This window comes from Callorhinus ursinus, unplaced genomic scaffold (assembly GCF_003265705.2).
Source record: "Callorhinus ursinus isolate GAN/ISIS: 27379988/994484 unplaced genomic scaffold, GSC_fseal_2.0 scaffold15, whole genome shotgun sequence".
Lineage (NCBI taxonomy): Eukaryota > Metazoa > Chordata > Mammalia > Carnivora > Otariidae > Callorhinus > Callorhinus ursinus.
The window spans coordinates 9489919-9509911 of NW_027397077.1; the positions used below are offsets into that span (position 1 = coordinate 9489919).

General features: G+C 46.6%; 1 protein-coding gene across 2 annotated transcripts in view; it reads right to left on the reverse strand.

The window, feature by feature from the left end:
- RFT1 (RFT1 glycolipid translocator homolog) overlaps window positions 1-17269 on the reverse strand; it is a 43919-nt gene extending 26650 nt beyond the window's left edge. For both annotated transcript variants that reach the window (XM_025885368.2, XM_025885367.2), the window contains exons 1-6: window positions 17154-17269; window positions 12700-12785; window positions 10539-10655; window positions 9225-9414; window positions 8340-8441; window positions 4990-5127 (exon numbers count right to left, since the gene is read on the reverse strand). In XM_025885368.2, coding sequence (XP_025741153.2) covers window positions 4990-5127; window positions 8340-8441; window positions 9225-9414; window positions 10539-10655; window positions 12700-12785; window positions 17154-17216 — 696 coding nt within the window. In that variant the 5' untranslated portion in view covers window positions 17217-17269. The remainder of the gene's footprint in view (window positions 1-4989; window positions 5128-8339; window positions 8442-9224; window positions 9415-10538; window positions 10656-12699; window positions 12786-17153) is intronic.
- Between the last annotated feature and the right edge of the window lie 2724 nt (window positions 17270-19993).

Sequence of the window (19993 nt, forward strand, 5' to 3'; positions counted from 1 at the left end):
CAGTAAAAAAAAAAAAGGGGGGGGGGAAATTATTTTAATATATTTATTTAACCTAAAACACGATCATTTCAACATGTAAATAAATATTAGAGGCATTTCATATTATTTTTTTCATACGAAGTCTTTAAAATCCAGTGCTTGGGGTGCACGTACAGCCCATCTCAATTCTAAATGCTCTATAGCCACACATGGCTGGTGGCTACCATTTAGGACGGAGTAAGTCTAGAGTATCCCTTGAAAACAAGGTCATATTCAGTGTTCAAATCTCTTCACCCCTTGGTTTCAGAGCCTTTCTTCCAGACACTGTGAAGTCAGGCCTGAATCCTCCCAAACCATGCTGCCCTCAGAGCCTCACTGGACCTGCAGCAGATGCCACCGCGAGCTCTAGTCCAGAAGCAAATCTCCCCTCTCGCTGTACAAGAAAATTAGTTATCTCCTTTCCCCAGAACAAAGAGTGCCAGAGCATTTACCACCCCTAGGGGGCACTGTGAACCACATCATCCCCAGCACTGATCCCGCCCTTAGCTCCAGGGGAGGCTTGGGCAGCAGCACCTTCTCTGTCACACTCTGTGCCCCCACACCAGGTGGTCCCCTGGGGGGGCCTGGGCAGCAGTCTTGTGCTCTCTTCCAAGGAAATGAACAGTTACAGCTGGCCAGAGGGTCTTCGTGGAGCCTCCTTGCCAGAGGTTGTAAATGGGTTTGGGAACATGACAGAGCTCTCTAAAAAAAGGTTGTTTACCAGCATGTAATCTTCACACCGTATCTGACCTGAGACCTCATGCAGGAGCATCCCATTCTCCCAATGCCTTCACTTTAAGTAGACCCACGGTTTAGAAGGAATGGTCACACTGCTTATCTCCAAAATGCTCACTCAGGACATAGAGGCAGGAAGTCTGATCAGAGATTGGGTTTCTTCTCAGAGGTGTTTGCTAAGTGGTAGAAAAGGAGCAGCTTATTCTTTGGGCTTTCACCATTTTCTTTAGAATGGATTTGTCACTTGGGAGGTCAAAGGAGGCCTATTTCACAAGAGCTAAGTTGATACTGCTTAGCTGGTCTTCATGGCTGTGCATTTCTCTGGAATCCTCTGACCAACAAGCCATTCCACTGCCTCACTGTACTGGTGGAGAAACTGAGGCATGGATGGCAAAAGGTGATGGGCAGTATCTCAGGGGAAGGTCTGCAGTCAGAACTCAGGGACTCATGATAGAGTGAGTCAGTCTTCCCCTTCCCAAAATTCTTCTGCCCCAGGATGGTCCAGTAGCCATGTGCCTCCCACACTGACAAGAGTCATGGGGGGGGGGGGTCCGCAGCCATGGTCCTGTGTTCTGCCCCGTATCACCTCCACATCCCACATAGGACCCCGTTCCCTCCCTCTTGCTCTGGGGCCATCGACCCTGGCCCAGCTGTGTCCACACTCACACGTCCACCCACCCCCCCACTGTCCTCATCACTCTCATTTGGACAACTACCACTGCCTCCTCTTGAGCTCTTTCACCTCCAACCTTTTTTCTAGACCATCCTTCTCCTGGGAGGCTTTGGGCTTTGGAGTCAAGCTCAGACACTGAGGCTCAAGCTGCAGCAACCAACTTCTAAATGCAAAAGCTATGGGTAAGACACCTAATTTTGCTAAGCCTCCGTTTTCTCATCTTCAAAATGGGATAAGGAGTCCTATCTCCTGGAGCTGGTCTAAGGACTGAAGGAGAGAAAACGAGACACTCGATAAATGTGAAACAGATGGTAAGCGCCTCAACATAGGCAATCGGATCACGGCACTGTTCACAAACCTTTCACTAGGCTCCCCTACCCCTGAATCAAGCCTGTACTCCAGGGCACTGAGGCCACCACTGCCTGGCCCGAGCCCTGCAGGCCATAACCTCCTCCCACCTTTTGTTCCCTCGCCCCTCCCCCACTGTCCAGCCAACCAAGTACCGCAGTCATCTCTGCAATCTCAATGCCAACACAGCGGTGGGCATATAATGGGCCCCAAGTAAACATTCTTTCTTCCCAAAGCCACAAATGCACATTTCCACCACATGTGCACATTCACCTCTGCCTGTCCATGTGTCGAGGCCCAGCTCAAAAGAAGCTTCCTCCAGGAAGCCTTCCTCGATGTTCCCACATGGAATTCATGTCCTTTCTCTGGGCTTCTATTTTGTTAGCACTACACACACACTGTCTTGCAGTGGTTAGCTGAGTACACACCTTATCTCCCCTCCACGATGCAAGTTCTGAGGGTGGGGACCCCACTCAGGGCACCTGAAACAGTGCTTAACACAGAATACTGCTTATTACATGCTTGCTGTTTAAATTCCTCAGCTTTACTTAAATATTAGCAGATCTCTCCCATGAAATCACTCAGAAATGTCAAAGAATATAAAAGGCAAACATTATTTGAGGTATCATTTATTTTAAGGCTAAATAAATCTCTTTACAGAAGATGGGATTCTACAAGCACAGGAAACAAATCTCCCAATGTGGTCAAATCGGTTTTGGATGTAACTGCTTGAGCAGCTCTGTCTGAGGGAGCCCCCAGGGCACAAAGCTGCTCCCGAGAGTCAAGTTGGGCACACTGCTGGTGGTAAAGTCATCCACTGCGTTCAGATTCACCTCACTTCTTTTCTCTTTTACAAAAAATAAACTTGAATAATGAACTGTTCTAGCTGGAACTTCCCAATTGTTAAGCCAACAAATAACTACTTTGGGCAATAAGCCAATTTCTTTTGGAAGACTACTCAGCAGAGAGCTTAAACACGAAGACTAAGGACAGTCCACAGACACAAGTTCGAGAGAAGTAGGTCCCAAATCAAGTGTGTGATGTTGGTTTGGTCACTCAACTCCTCTGAACCTCAGTTTTCTCATTTGCAAAATGGAGACCATATCTCACAGGGTTACTAGGGTGGTTCAACATACAAGTCCATGTCAAGTGCTCAGCATAGTGCCAAGCAAGGGTAAACATGCAGTTCATGGTAGTTATTATAAACAGCTTTGTCCAAGTTCAAATACCTTCACAATTCCTTAAGTTTTCAAAGGGGCCTCATGGGTCGGGTAGACCACTAATCTCACCTTAAAAATAAGGACCCTGAGGTCTGGAGAGAGTCCTACAGGCTTTATATCTGCACTCACTGCCTCCCAAACACACAGGAAGCTCCCCGAGGCCCAGCAATCACCTTCCTACATGTCTGTATCCCAGATGGCACCCAGCATGGGGCTGTGCTCTGTCTGTCAGCAGGAACCGTGCCACTGTGTAAGACAGGTACACATCCCTTCTCACGGTCAAGGCCTCTGTCCCGGCAGTAGGAGCCTGGGTACTTGCAGGATGGAAGGCCAGGTTAAACCACTGAGCTCCCAGCCCAGTGCCGTCAGACACTGCTGGGCTAGGCTCTGCCGTGGAGCCACTCGTCACTCATGGACAGCCACTTGTGTCCGCCGCAGTATTCAGTACCTCCCATGCCCCTTTTCATTGCACTCCCACAAGCACCTTAGGGGAGAAGTACTCTTAGTATCCCCACTTGACAGATAAGGAAACCGTAGCTCGGAGCTGTGAGCCTACCACTGAATTAAATACACACTATGGCTCTTTTCACTATGCTCTGTCTCCTTGCCTGTATTAATGGTCCAAATGCTCCTTTCCAAAATACTGCTGGGCACCGGGGCTGGCCCAGTATGAAAAGCTGGCCAGGCCTGGTACAGATGGAACACTGGGGAGCACTCTCAGACCTGCTCTGTGGGCAGGTGGCCGCAGCTCCGGGCACAAGTGATCCCAAGTCCTTCTCCTCTAAGCCTTTAGAGGAGGCACTGTTGTATCCCAAAACTGCCATGTCGGTTTAGGTTAAAGGTGAGATCTGTTTGATAAGAATGGAGAACTCTTACCTAACAAATGAGAACATATCTTTCTTTACATAATATCTGGTCTTTCTTGAAAAGCTGGGTAACAGGATTCCATAAGTTCTGAAATTTACGTCTCAAACATTTACTACTTTCTCAAGTAATCACAAAAGAGGAATAAGGAGAAGTCCAGCTGAAGCCTTACCTCAGCTACGTGCACCACATCTAGCCGGCAAACGAGCATGGGGAAAGGGAAAGCGGGCCGGCCCCGTTCACAAAGCAGCTGAGCAGAGGCAGTGACGCATAACGTCACGTGTACCACTCCGGGGCCACAGACAGTAGCCATGACCCCACCAGAGTCAGGAAATAAAAGTCAAATGGACCGAGAGTTGAAGGGTTCAGAAGAAAAAGGTTATGCCTCGCTCCTACACATCAGCACCTAGAATCCTCAGTGGTGTCCACGGGAGAGTGGGTCACTGGAAAGACCAGCCTGACTCTAGGTAACAGAGCTATGCAGGGGTCATCCCTGCTTTGTCAGCACGCTGGACTCTCTGTGCTGGAAGTCAATCCTGGGAAAAACCAAGACACAGCCGAACAGAGAGACTGGCACATGGTAGTTATAGCCTGTGCTCCGTGCGGGTCAAGCCACTCCAGGCCCCTACCCTCACTCTGACCCTCACCTTGGGCAGAGAGTTAGTCTCTAAGCCTCAGTTCCTCAACCCTAAAACAGAAATAATAAGGTCAGCCTCACAGAGTTGGTATAAACTTTAAATATAAGGCAGGTAAAGCATTCAGCATAGTGGCTACACAGTGGTTCTAAACGGGGTCAGTGTTGTCCCCCATGGGACGTTTGTCCAGGGAACATTTTTGGTTATCATAGCTGAGAGGCGGTAGCTCCTGGCATTTAGTGAGTAAAGATCAAGAGTGCTGCTAAACATCCTACAATGCACAGGAAAGCCCCCACGACAAAGAATTATCCAGCCCAAAATGTCGGTAGTGCCAGGGCTGAGAAGCCCTGGCCTAGCACACAGCGAGCACTCAGTAAATATGAGCTATGAAATTATCCTTACTACTTTAGCAATAAATGAGAAGTAACAGTTTCCTTCTTTCCAGGATAATCAGCATCTGTGATTAAAATGATAAGAGAGAGAGTATATTACTTACTCTACTTCTTGTAATATTGGGTAAGAGATCTGTTATTCTGGAGACGGGAAGAGTCTGTTGCTTGGTCGATTCTGAGGAGCCCAATAACTTTGTGAAATAAATAACATAGCAGAGCACCAGAACTGCAGTATACAAAAGCTGAAAAAAGAAAATAATGGATTTAAGTGGCACTGTTTTAATATAGGCAGAATTAAGATATGCCTGGAAACTTGACCTCAAAGGCCAAACTAGAAAGAGGACTGTCTTTATGAACCATACCTTCTAGTGAGCAATGCCTCCCCTCTGGGGAAGAGCACTGCTCACGAGGAGCCAGCTCCACTGCGGCATCTCTGGGGAAAGTGCTCCAAGCATGTCACCTAACTGGGAGAACGGTTCTTCTGGGCGGGCAGAACATCATTTCCCTGACAGACATCCCCTAGTGCCACCACCACAGCAATGTCAGACGTGTTCTCAAAGGAAGGCCTCTCCCGCCTCAACAGCACCCTGCAAGGACCCCCAAGTCCTGTGCTAATATGCAGAGACTTGCTGTCCTAGATGACGGGGGCTTTCCCATAAACCCGTAAGCTGTGACACGGACTACGAAGCAGAACTGAGCTGTTGGCTCCCTCCTCTCTGCCCAGTGCATGGGCAGGGCAAGAGCCACTCCAGGATGGGGGAGGGACTGGGGGGTGCGGGGGTGATAAGAGGGCCCACCCTTCCCTCCACACAGCCAAGACAAAAGGGTGGCTTTTGGCCAGGAGCCGAAGCCTGGGGTTTTGTTTGCAGGTTGGGAGGAGTATCCAAACAGCCCCTTTCACAAGCTCCCTTCTGTCTTCTCTCCCTGCTGGGAACAGCAATGCACATTAGCTCAGGAAGGAATGGGACCTCCATGTCCCGCTTTTCAGTCTTGGAAACGCTAAGCCTGCTCCTGTGGCAAAGGCAGGGAGCAAGGAGAAAGGGGAGCCTTGTTTAGCAGGTTCGGGCTCCTCGGCTTTCCACCCTTATCCGTGCCTGAGGACAGAGCCCACCATCCACCGTCCTCCTCCATGCCTCAAGCCCTGTAAGAAGACACAGCAGCTCTGCTGTGAGCCATACCACCAGTTGCAACATCCTCTGTGACAAGAGGACTCCCTTCCCCACCTCCCCTCATCTTCCCACAGACCAGTGCCTGGGGAAATAGTAACAACCTATGGGTAGTCTTCATGCAGGGTATCCTAACTACATGAGCCTTCCCCCATTTTTATTGAGGAAAAATTCACATAACACTGACTGTTTTAACCATTCTAAAACATACAATTCAGTGGCTTTTAGTACATTCACAGTGTTGTACAATCACCACCATTATTTCATTCCAGAACATTTCCATCACTCCAAAAGGAAATTCTGTGCCCATTAAGCAGTCACTCTCTGCTCCTCCATACCCCAGCAATCAAAATCTGCTTTGTCTCTATGGACTTGCCTATTCTGGACACTGCGTATTAATGGAATCATGCAATTGGTGGCCTTGTGTCTGGCTTTGTCCACTTAGTGTAACGGTTTCCAAGGTCATTGTGCCGTGGCACGTGATCGTTTTTATGGCTGAGTAATATTCTGTTGCACACATATGCCACATTTTGCTCATCCCATTCATCAGGTGGTGGACATCTGGCTTGTTTCCACCTTTTGGCTGTGGTGAATAGTGTTGCTGTGAACATCTGTGTACAAGTTGTATGAACACGTTTTCAATCTTTTGGGTATATACCTAGGCCCAGATTTGCTGGGCATATGTCAGTTCTACATTTAACTCTTTGAGGAACCGCCAAACCGTTTTCGACAGTGGCCGCACCATGTTACATCCCCACCAGCAATGTGTGAGGACTTCAATTTCTGCATATCCATGTCAACACTCGTTATTTTCTGGTTTTTTGATACAGCCATCCTAATGGGTGTAAAGTAGTATCTCATTGTGGTTTTGATTTACATTTGTCTAATGACTGATGATATGGAGCATCTTTTCATGTGCTTATTGGCTATTTATTTGGATATCTTCTTTGGAGAGATGTTTATTGAGGTCCTTTGCCCCCTTTTTGGGTAGTCTATCTTTTTGTTGTTGAGTTGTAAGAATATATATTCTAGTGTGACCCTTTCATTTAATATATGATGCCATGTGGTAAGGGGCTGTTTAAGGAGGAACCTGGAGGTGGGTTGGACAAAGGGGAATCCCAGAGCCCTGGTGGGGATTGCCTGCTGATATGAGGTGCTGTTGGCTCTTAGACCTCTCACACAGACACTGATAAAGACTGTACCAGAGAAGAGCTCTCTGAAGTCTTATAATAAGAAAGCAAGTAAACTCAGAATGGGCCTTGCTGACCTGGGCTGTATCCTGGGTGGGAGCATCAGAAAGTCATAATGCAAGTGTCTTTCCCAAAAGGAGTCAACCAATAACTGGGCATCTTCATGCCCTCCTGTTCTATTAGGGAGAGTATATAAAAAACACAATGAATGTGGAGACCTGTAGTTCCAGATCTAATAAAACATGGCAAAAATAATTCTTCCTCTAAGATACACAACTATTTGCAAACTGCTTTTAGGAGGCAATTCTCATTCTTATAATATTGATTGGAAATCTACTTTTTCTGTGTTTCACAACAATATTTGTCATTTTTGCTCAGGACACGGGAAAGACTTTCACATAAATCACTACTAAAAATTTTAACTTATCTTCCCATACATTAAGAAAAATTGCAAACTGCTTTTACTATAAGCTGTTCTAGTAACTATGTGATCTTAGGTTTCATTTTTAAAATGAGCACTGTACTCTAGTTGTACTTTCATTAGAGCCAGGGATATAAACTAGAACTAGAACATGGGATGGCAACGAGGCCAGGCCTGCCGGAATTGAGAGTGTACCTGCCAGGACCTGGTTCCTGTGCTCCGCATTGTGTGAGATTGCAGTCCGAGTTCCAGACAGGCTTGGCAGAGTTTCCTCCTATTCTGAAAACACCTGATTGCAATCCAGGGAAAATCACACACATTCAGTTAGATTCCTACCCCACCCCGTCACTGCTTTTTCCCCTCCTCCATAAGACAGTAAGACAATCAAAGGTGAGTTTCGTACGGGCTTGCCCACAGAACATCTAAAGGAGTCACTGTGTTTGACAGCGAGGCCTGTGGGGCCCTCACCAGGCCCCTGGGGACATCAGTGGCAACAGCACATGGAGTGGGATGGACAGCCAAAGGAAAAGCACTGTCAAGACCATCTTTCTAGAGTTTCCAGCCTGCCTCACATGCATGAATACTGCAAATGTAAATCACACAGTAATGGGAACAAGAAGAAAAAAATCAAATGGAGAAACATAGATTATATAATAGTGAAAAACTGTAACTCTTACCTGGGCCAAAGAGAAAATGTAGAGCCCCCAGTGAGGCAGCCATAGCACAAAAAAAGCTATCAGGACACTCTTGAGGATGACTGACAGGCTCTCGGCAATCACCTGCATACACATGGTAAAGGGTGCACTTCACATTATTAAAAACTAAAGATTCACAGGAATGATGAATAGGAACCTGGGGTAGTGGTTACCCTGGAAGCAGAGATGGGGCACACAGCACTGATAATGTTCTAGTTGGGCTGGGCAGTAAGTTCATGGATCTTCAGTATACCATCATGCTTCAAGATTTACACATATGCTATATATTCTTTTGTACAAATCAAATTACATATTTTGAAAGATGAAAAGTTACTATCAGTATACAATTAAAAATAAAATCACTAGAAAAATCTGAAAAACCTTTACAGTCCTCTTACATTATTATCTAAACTAATAACTTCACTATCAGCAAACCTCTTTTGCATTAATAGTATAGCAGAGGTAAACCTAAGCCCAGCCCAGATGCCAAATTTCAAGGGAATGAACTAAACTGATCATGTTACCTTTTTCCAAATTTCTTTTTAGACGCATTCTAAAAAAAAATCATTCTCTCCTAGGAAACATTTTTTTTTTTTAAGATTATTTATTTATTTATTTATTTGACAGAGAGAGAGACAGTGAGAGAGGGAACACAAGTGGGGGTAGTGGGAGGGGAAGAAACAGGCTTCCTGCGGAGCAGGGAGCCCGGCGGGGGGCTCGATCTCAGGACCCTGAGATCATGACCTGAGCCGAAGGCAGACGCTTAACGACTGAGCCACCCAGACGGCCCGTCCTAGGAAACATTTTTAAGAAACCACTCTTTCCCTTATTCTTCACATTTCCCATCAAAGCAGAAGGTACACTGACCTTGAGTTTGACAAACATCTGTGCTTGTGCCAAGACCCAGAAGGGCTCTCCCAGAAGCTCTACCACGGCCGAAAGGCCAAACACCACCACTCCAGTTCCATAGTGGGGGACGACATTAGGATCAGGCACTTCAAGCAACTGTAACCACACCCAGCCCAGGAGCAAGGACCAAAACACACCCAGGGGGACTCTAGAAAAGGGAAAAAATGTTTTTTAATATGCTAAATATAAAAATAAATGTATATTAAAATAGTAGCACTAAACAGAAAGGAAATATAATCATAAAAATAGCTACCACTTAGTAATGCACTTCCTACACACCAGGCACTAGATCCACCCCCTTTACCTCTTGGACACCTCACAACGATCCTGTCATTATCCCCATTTAAGTGATGAGGGAACTAAGGCTGATGACAAGCACTGGGTAATCTGGCCAAGGTCATGTACAGCTAGTCAAGGGCAGAAGCAGGACCTGATCCCCATCTAATGCCAAAACCTACACTCCTATGCACTGTGTTACGCTGACGAGATAAGCAAAATTCCCAGAAAGTACATGCCTGTTGTTGGCACCCTGAATGACTCAAAGACAGCATCCAATTGGTTTTTGCACCCAAATAAGCAACAGTCCAGTGCACAGTGTCCCTTTGCATGTGCACCACAGAGCACTTCAATATGACTGAGTAGTTAACTGTCATGCCTCGAATAAAATGAACACCTACCAGCCTCATGACAGTCATTTCCGTGAGGCAAGAAGGAGTTATGTAAGGCAGCACTGAGAAACAACCTCAAGCACCAGCCCTCCCTGCAGGGCTCTAACTGCAGAAAAGCCATTACAAGTTTTAGCTGATGTACTTGGCCTTCAAGAATATTCTAAAAGGCTCAGAACTGAAATCAACCTAACAAAATTGAAGAAAGATATAATGAAAGCCCTAAAAGGCTTTCAAAAAATACTAAGTGGTTGTTAAAAGCTCAGAAAGACCATGGGGGAAAGATTCGGGGTAAAGAAGATGGCAGAGGCCCAGGGAGACCCAGAATGGGCATCAGGAATGGCAGAAACAGTCTCCCAAGAGGGTAGAAACAGGGCTAGAAACCTGGCCCCGAGACCCCCACCCAGAGCTCTTGGCCATCCACAGAGAAAACAGCCAACAAATTCCTTCGATATGGACGCTCTCTCCTTCCTGTCCCACACCCAGTCCCCAGAAACACCCATGAAACTGAAGCTGGAGACAATTCAGCTTTGGGCAAAGTTGCTGTTTAACCTGTAAGACTTAAGACACTTGCTTTTGCACTGTCTCCTGCCAAAGCACAACTCACGTTAGCCACAAGAGGTTGAAGGTCTGGCTCCAGTCTTGCTGGGTGCCCCCACTCAGACATGCTCTACGGAAGGCCTCTCTGGCCAGGAAGATGGTGGTTGAGTAAAGCAGTGTTAGCCTGTAAAGGAAAGGCAGAAATCAATAATGACTCTAGTTTTTTTTTTCACAGAGAGAATTTCTGAGATTTTGCCAGCGACAGGAAGAAAAAGTCTCGGGCATAAACCACTGGTGGTGATGTGAAGGGCAGTGAGTTCCTACAGGGCCCCGTACTAATCTGATCCACTTGAACAACAGAGTTAGGAACTGAACAAGGGACACCTGAGTGTGTGCCTACGGAGCATTATGCCAGGATAGATACTGCTGCAGTGGCCCCCAAAACCAAACGCTTCACAGCAATAGGCAGAGGTGTGGCTCTACCATAAGGAGGAGAAAAGGACAAGATATGACCACACACGGCAAGGGGACCTCTTGGTCATCCTGAGACTGGTGACCCAAGAATTCTTATAAGAGACGCTGAGGCTCTACTGAGTGGAAGCTCTGGCCAAAAGTATCTCAGGACAGGCAACAGACTTGTTACAGAGGTCACTGCAACCCAGGTCAGCCAGGCTTGTCTGCATACTTCCCGGGTGGGCAGTACGTAGATGGACCCTCCCGCACCTGGGTGAGTGGTAGCTGAGGTTTTTCTCATCAACAGGCTCTGGCTGATGAAGCCAGACTGGGGACAGCCCAGGGCTAAGGTCTCTCTGAGGTTGTCCAAGGATCATGCTGCTACCCAGTGTTTCCGTCCACCACTGCCAATGAGGAGACTGAACCATATGTTAAGTAGGGGGCAGGCCTGACCACAGTTGTCAAAGCAGAGACGTGCCAATCTGGAGGAGACCAGATGGCAAGAAGCCCAAACTGTTTTCAAATCTGAGCACCTAAGAGGAGATTTGGTTTTCTTCCTTCCTGGTTTTTTGTTTTTTTAAAAAGATTTTATTTATTTATTTGAGAGAGAAAAAGAGAGAGATGAGCAGGGAGAGGGGCAGAGGGAGAAGCAGACTCTCTGCTGAGCAGGGAGCCCCACATGAGGCTCTATCCCAGGACCCCAGGATCATGACCTGAGCTGAAGGCAGACGCTTAACTGACTGAGCCACCCAAGTGCCCCCTCTTTTTAAAAATTTTTTAAAAAGATTTTATTTTTAAGTAATCTCTACACCCAACATAGGGACCGAACTCGCAACCCCAAGTTCAAAGTCACATGCTCCACCCACCAAGCAGCCAGGCACCCCTCTTCCTGCTTTTAAAACAGTATTTCTCAAAGTATGGTCCCTACTCTAAAATTACCTGAGGAGCTTGTCAAAATACTGATTCCTGGTCCCCTCCTCAGTCCCACCTAGTGCAAAACTCCCCAGATGATTCCTTTGCCTGTCAAAGTTTGAGAACCTTCTCTAAGCTCTGAGAATAGAGCCCAGAGCATATGTTTGGTGGGTATTCGATGGGAAATGTTGTCTGGAACACACTGTCTTGTTTATCAGGACATGAAGATACACCTGAGAAGCTGAGTTATTCTGAGCACTCACATCACTTCATATACTTTTGTGTCATTTGTGAATACAGAATATATGTGGGTGCCCTCGAACAGAAAGGAGAGTAGAGAAAACAAAATGGAGTCTAAAAGACAAAGTAAGGCAGCTTTCTAAGAGCCGCCGAGGGACTCCTGACAAGGACTCAAGCTCTCACCCTAACTACCATTTTCCAATTATAAAATTCACTGATGAGGGACGGCAGCCTGCTCCAGCCCTGCAATGATGAAGCACATCCTCATGTACTGCAGAATTCCTGCTTCCTTCGCTGTCAGCAGGACAAGAACACAGGATTAGACCTGAGACAGGGCTTGCAAGGAATTACTCCCACTCCTCTCCTGGGTTCTCCAAGTAGGCAAACCGGAACAGGTGGCAGAGAAGTGTGCATTTGGAGGTTGATAATGGCAAACGCTCCATGGAGCCATTAAAAGCAACATTGCCTGCTCATTCCCCCACCCCGGCATACTCTTCCTCAGCCCACTGCTAAAACACCCCGCTTCTGGGAAAGGCCTATGCTTATAAAATCTGCGGGTGACACACAGGTACCCTCACTAGGGGCGTGAGTTGTGGGCAATGCCAGGGCACGTCCCTTCTTACCTGACATTCACTATGCCAACGATTTCCTTTGATAGGAAGCGAAGAATAAATGCATTCAAGACAAAGGTGATCAATCGAAACAACACCTACAGATAAAGGGGAAAAATTCGTGAGAATAAATTATGTTGGGAATATTTATTTGTGAAATGAAAACAATGTGGCTGTTCTTCCTAATAACGTACTGACATACAGCAGCTTTGCCACAGAGACCCTCTCAAAAAAGCGCCACCGGTCTGCATTTCTTCTGAAATTTTCCTTGAGGTCCTTGAGGTCCTAAGCACATCTGTGCGGTGGTCAAAGAACCCACAAAGACACTTGGAAGGCTCTCTAATTATTGATAAGAGGGAGCCCCTGACATAGTCTGTGAATTTCTTCAGGTTCAAGGTTAGGCACTCCAGAAGACAGAGAATTCTAGTTAGTGCTTCCCATTGGCCCTCCCTCCAGCCTGTTTAGAAATAGCACACGCTTAGCAAGTGGGAGCCTGCAGGGTATGGCAGAATCTCTAGGAATCACAGGGTCTAATTTCTCTTTTTTCTCTGCCTAGTAATATCTGGGGATTCTGATAATGACACTTAATCTCTTTGAACTTGTCTTCTTAATTAGAAAAGAAAAAAGCCTGTATTTATTTTCTAAATATTTGCCACTTTCCTGAGAGGAGTTGAAATACCTTTTTTTTTTTTTTAATTTGAATACAGGGGTTTCTGGCTGGCTCAGCCAGTAGAGCATATGACTCTTGATCTTGGGGTTATGAGTTTGAGCCCCAAGCTGAGTGTAGAGATTACTTAGAAATAAAATCCTTAAAAAATTTTTGAGTACCGTTGACACACAATGAAGTAACTTGCAGTAAATGACAACTGCAAATAATAAGATAATATAAAATGGGGAAAGAGAGACAGGGTCCAGCTATTGCCATCTGAAGGGGATATATCCCAAGATTTCAAACCTGTCAATTCAAGAAAACTACCTGAGCAAAGAATTCTCCCAGGAGACAGAGAACAACAGGGTGCTAAGTGGTGATGCTAAGTGGGGATGTTGACCAGGTACAAACCTCAGCCCCCCTCTGCATTCAGGCAGCACGGCAGGTCTAACTCAAGTGCACTCCATAGCGAATGACAAATCACTCTCAGAGTGACCTGTGAACAGCTGCAATTTGTTTGGTTTTTTGAGAGAGCGAGAGCGAGAGAGAGCGCACACCCTTGTTGGGGGGGGAATGGGGAGCAAGAGGAGGGAGCAGAGGGAGGGGGACAGAGAGAATCTTAAAATCTCGAGCAGGTTCCACACCCAGTGTGGAGCCAGACTCGGGGCTCGAGCTCACAATCCTGAGATCATGACTTGAGCCGAAATCAAGAGTTGGATGCTTAACTGACTGAGCCACCCACACTCCCCTCAACAGCTGAACTTTGAAAGATTAAATCAAAATATGTCGATGGGCCATGATGGTTTGAAAATCTCTGGGGAAAGGTATGACCAAAAACGGAGAGTACAATTTAACACTGTCAGTGTCTGTAACACTGAAGTGTCACAGAGCAACAAGGTCTCTAAAGCCAAGCTACCACAATCTTAACCTTTATGGAGTCAAAGGTGGCCTTTTGAGAAAGGCCCAATGAAAGCTCTGTAGCTCTCCTTGGAAACATGCAGATACATACATACCAAATTCTTGACTCAATTCTAGACATTTGAAGCCAATTCATGGAGCCCTGAATGGAAAAAGCGCTCAGCTCAGAGTCTCAAATCACCATTTAGCTGTTAAACCCATCATCTCCTAACTCCTATGAGCCTCAATTTCCTTCTGTCAAATGAGGCTACCTATCTCATAGGGTTGAGAACAAGGATCAAACAAGATTGTGAAGGTGAAAGCATTTTTGAAAAATACATACAGGGGCTCCTGGGTGGCTCAGTTGGTTAAGTGACTGCCTTCGGCTCAGGTCATGATCCTGGAGTCCCGGGATCGAGCCCCGCATCAGGCTCCCTGCTTGGCAGGGAGTCTGCTTCTCCCTCTGACCCTCTTCCCTCTCGTGCTCTCTGTCTCTCATTCTCTCTCTCTCAAATAAATAAAATCTTTAAAAAAAAAAAAAGAAAAATACATACAAATGAAAGACCTTAATACTTTCACTAAGACCAGCTCAGAATTAAGACAGAGAATAAGCTCTCAAATTCTTGCAGAATACAATGTAATTGCAAATTTATCTCAACTGTCTGCATTGTAATTTGAGAACGCATAGAAGATTAAACATACACGGATTAAGACACTCAGGAAGCCTAGATTATGGCTATATTTTTAAAACAATGTATACCTATTTATGCTAACTTAAAAGTCAAAGTTGTCATTGTCTAAGAAAATGTCTCAGGCTATATCCCTACCTCCTCATTGGTTTGAAGAAAGGGTTGAGTTAATGATGCTCTGAAGTTGTTCATGCTACCCAGAATTTGCTCCATATAGTGGCCCTTATTAGCAACACAATCTTCATTTAACTTTGTAAAGGACTTTACAGTTTATATTTTATATTAAAAATGAGGGAGGGGCGCCTGGGTGGCTCAGTTGTTAGGCGTCTGCCTTCAGCTCGGGTCATGATCCCAGGGTCCTGGGATGGAGTCCCGCATCGGGCTCCCTGCTACGCGGGAAGCCTGCTTCTCCCTCTCCCGCTCCCCCTGCTTGTGTTCCCTCTCTGTGTCTCTCTCTGTCAAATAAATAAAATCTAAAAAAAAAAAAAAAGTGGGATTTATTACATGCATTGTATATATATTGTGGGTTTTTTTTTAAATTTCAGTTAACATACAGTGCCCAATATTGGTTTCTGGAGTAGAATTCAGTGATTCATCCAGTACACGCAACACCCAGTGCTCATCATAAGTGCCCTCTTTAATACCCATCACCCATCTAGCCCATCCGCCATCCACCTCCCTCAAGGGCTTTACAGTTTAGAAACAGCTCTTTCACATCTGTTAATCATTTGACCCTTCAAAGCAACTGGGTAAACTCACAGGAAGCAAATTAAGACTCAGAGCAAAGTGATTTGCCCAATGTCACACAAAAATCATATGACCCAGCTTCACTTTATAGGTAGGCCACGTGACTCCTAGTCCATTGTATTTTCTGCTAAGATGTGGTCTGTTTTTTTATGAATCCAATCTGGGTGGTAAGGTATCATCAAAGCCTTAACAATCAGCATTGTGGATAAAGCACTGAACTCAGTTATTTATGTTGTGGAATAGAAGAAAAAAGACTTGGTAAATTCACGGTTCACCTACTCTAGGGTTAGGTGAATGTTTATTAAACACATACCTTGTGCAAGGAACTCTTCTACATGTTTTATGTGATTATTTCATTTCATCCCTATAATGACCATTTTAAAAATCCTTATTACCATAATAAGAATACCTAACATTTACTAAGTACTTATAATGAGCTAGGCACTTAACAGTCAAGCCATCTAATCTTGCTAATGACCCTAGGAGGTTGCATTATTGTTCTCATTTAAGATAAGGAAAACTGACGCTCAAAGTTAAGTGATTTTTCACAAGAGCAGGGATCTGCCAAGTAACAAGGACTAAGTGAGCGCAAGTGTGCGGGGTTCTCGTAATATCCAAGTGAAACACTGCCTCTAAAATAAGGGGGAGGGTGGATTCAGGACTCTTCTGAGTAAGGGCTGAATGGCTTAAGAGTGTAACACAGAAAAACTGAGCCACTCAGAATGACCAGCTGCTAGGGTTAAGAGAATCTTTAGAGACCATTTGGACCAATTGGCATGTACCTTATCTGAAAGATGATGAAAATTAAGGCCAAGAAGGGGAAGTAACTTATCCAAGGTCACCCAGCCAGAAGGAAAATGCAGCCAATATTTACTAAGTGCATACTAAGAGTCAGGTACAGCATTAAGTACAATTATCTGAATGACTCCAGTCAAGCCTCATAGCAACTTTATGAGCTAGGAACTATTATGATCCCAATTTTCCGATGAGGAGCTGAGGCATAACAGAAGTCCTTTGTCCTGGGTCATGCAGCAAGCACAAGGTAGAACCAGGATTCCTACACCCAGATATCTTTTTCTTCGTTATGCCATACTGTCTCTCTGAACTCAGTGGGAGTCAGAGCGTTTGAAAAAGGTGTTTGAGGGTCAGCGATGGGGCATGGAGAAAGTGAACCCCTTCCCTTAAAAGCATCAGATTCTAGAGCACCAAAGGCACCCCGTCACCTGACCTGTCTCCTACTACCATATGGGAGATACAGCGCTCAGAACGAAAGTGACTTGTTTGCAGTCTCCCAGCCAGGGCTCTGCACTCCAGGCCCAGGCACCCCTTCTCCGCCGCCACTGCCTCCTGTCCAACCACCCCCCTGTAAGTGGGGTCCATGCCGGGACTGGGTGTGCCCCAGGGCGCGCTCTCAAGGGCCCCAGGGCCGCCTCCCTGCGCATCCCAGCTGCGGCTCAGGCTGGGGCCGGCCGGGCAGAGAGTACCTGCAGGAGCAGACCGGAGGAGGCCAGGCGGGCCGCTTGACCCAGCACCTCCCGGCTGCCCATAGCTTCGGTACCCGCCTTCGGTCACCGGGAAACGCCACCGCCAACAGGCCTCGTCGCAAGAGGATAGCGTCACGGAGCGCCTCGCTCTCTGATTGGTGATCTTGGGGCAGCGGAGGCGGAGCACGAGAGGTTCTGGCCCATTAAGCGGCCGGCTTGAGTGACGTCAGTGTGCCTGCGCCGCATCTCTCCTCTCGTTTGGGTTGAGCTTGTGAGTTTTCTGTCCCTGTCCCTCCTCGTCCGAAGTAAGTTAGGAGAAGCTGTTAAAGTAGCCAAAATCCCTTCCCTGAGGCTCTCAGCCTACCAACCAAGAAACACTAACTTCCCCGGCCTCGTTCATAAGATTCTTGCCTTTTGGCCTTGGTTTACAAAGTTGCGCCTCAGCCCCCAGAATGAGGACGGGAATTGTCAGCTTTTTACACAGAAAGGACTGAAGGACCGGAAGTTAAATTAGCATTTTCACGAGTGTGGTTTTGTGTAATCCTTTCTAAAGAGCTGAGAATTGGACCCTGTTGTCAGATGAGTAAGATGAGATGTGGAGATGTGAGGTGACCTGTTCAAATCTGCACAACTTGTGCCTGAGTGGAGCCGACCCTGGGCTTCAGATCCTAAACTTTTGCTTACATGCTACCAGTTTTGAGGATACAGCAGAGGAATGGCCGGGAAATGCTTTATAAAACGTATAAAGGTGATGGCATCACCTTGCTCTGCCATTGTTCTTATCTTCTGTGCAGTCTTAGGAAGCCCACTTTCCCAGTTTCTTTTAGGCCTTCCCTGATTTGACCCCAGTCCACCTTCTGAACCACCTTTCACACCACCACTGCCCTTTTCCAACACTCTCCAGGCCTAGCCATTACGAACCCTCACCATTCCATGAACAGCCCTATCTCCTTGGCCTTCGTTCCGGGTTGCCCTCTGCCCAAAGTGCCTTCCCTGCTGGCATTCCCCACCAACCACTCTCCCAGACCCCATTGTCCTGACTTTCCTGAGTACTACACTCAGCACCTGCTATGGACTGAATGTTGGTGTCCTCCCTAAATTCATGTTGAAGCCCTAATCCCCAATGTGACGGTACTTGGGGTTGGGGCCTTTGGGAGGTAGTGGGTCATGAGCGTGGTACCCTCATGAATGGGGTTAGTGCCCTTATAAGAGGAGACAAGAGAGAGAGGAATGCTCTCTCTCTGCCATATGAGGATACAGCGAGAAGGCAGCCATCTACAAACCAGCCAGCACTTTATCTTGGACTTTGCAGCTTCCAGAACTGCAATAAATAAATGCCTGTTATTTAAGCCACCTAGACCTTGGTATGTTGTTATAGCAGCCTAAGCACCTGGAAAACACTTTGTGACCTTTATAGCTTCTAGCCCAGTCTGCTTTGCAGTGAAGAGGGTAGAATATGTGTCTCTGCCTAAACAGCACATGAGCTTTAAGAAGGCAAGAGTGAAGCCCACCTGGCTTTGCCTCCTGCAGCAGTGCTGGAGAAGGCTCCTAGGAGTTCCATAAATGCTTCCTGCCGTGTGACAGCTGCTATTGCTGTTGGAAACAGACCACAGGGCTCAAGGCCTATGCCCTCTCCTCCCCAACTCCATCTTGCCAGAGTAATCAAACTGTGTCTAATGGTAGAGGTTCAGAATGTGTTTGACTATGAAACAGACCTGGCCCTGAATCCTCATTCCATTACTCACTACCCTGGTAACCTCAGTATGCTCATATTGTAGATAGATAGATACTATCTATCTGTTCTGTGAGGGTAATCATAAGAATGAAAGCAGATAAAAGTCTGGCCCTTCAGGAATCTAAAATCTAGTGGAAGGGAGACTGACTGAAACAGTCCTAATAATAACATTTCACATAGTGATAAGTGCCATGAGAAAAATGAAACCAGATAAGGTAAGAGAGGCTGTTGGAGGGGGAGGGGACATGTTGTTCTGGAAGGCAGGGTAAATCAGGCAACCATCTGGGAGAGGAGTGTGCCTAGAGAGGAGGGCAAAGTGCTAGAGGGTCAGCCTAATGTATTTGGCCTAATGGCTGAGTTGCCCAAGGGCTTGACCTGGGCAGCTTGCCCATCCCCATGGACCTTGAGCTGGCAGATGAGGTAGGCTCCTGCACCCTTTATCCCCAGCCAAGCAGCTGCCTCCTCCATGGCTCGTCCCTGAAGCAGAATCAACCAAGAGCTCTTCATGTCCACATATTCCTAACCCTGGGCATCCTGGTGGGCTGGTCTAGGAGGGACGAGGAGATCATTTTGCTGGGGGCAAAGAAGCCAAAAGGGAAATGCTCCAAGCTAAGCCCAAAGAGCAAAGCCTCAGGGGAGTCCAGGATACAGACTCTGAGGGGTTCACAGAGTTGGGGGCCTTTTTCTCTCATTCTGGAGGTTAGGACTTAGTAAGGAGAGACTGAGCATGCACTTTGTGCTCAGAGCCATACTGGGTGCTGGGGTGGGTGGGGAAAGGAGCCGTGCTAAAGGTCAATGGGCACTGACCGCCGACTCCATGGTAGGCACCTGTGTGTGCATTGTACATGCATGTTTCAACTTCTTTATCCCCTTCAACACCTCTTGGGGTGGGTATTACAGACGAGGATAATGAAGCACAGAGATGTTAGTGACTCACCCCGGGTCATTCACCTAGGGAGCTGTCAAGCTGGTATTTGAACCTAGATGCTTTCTGACTCTAAATGCTTGAAGATGTTCCTGCCCTCAAAAAGCTTCAGGTCTCAAAGGAGACCTAAGAGTCCCCATATCTAAATCACAGAGAACATATGTGGCATCGAGGGGTTAG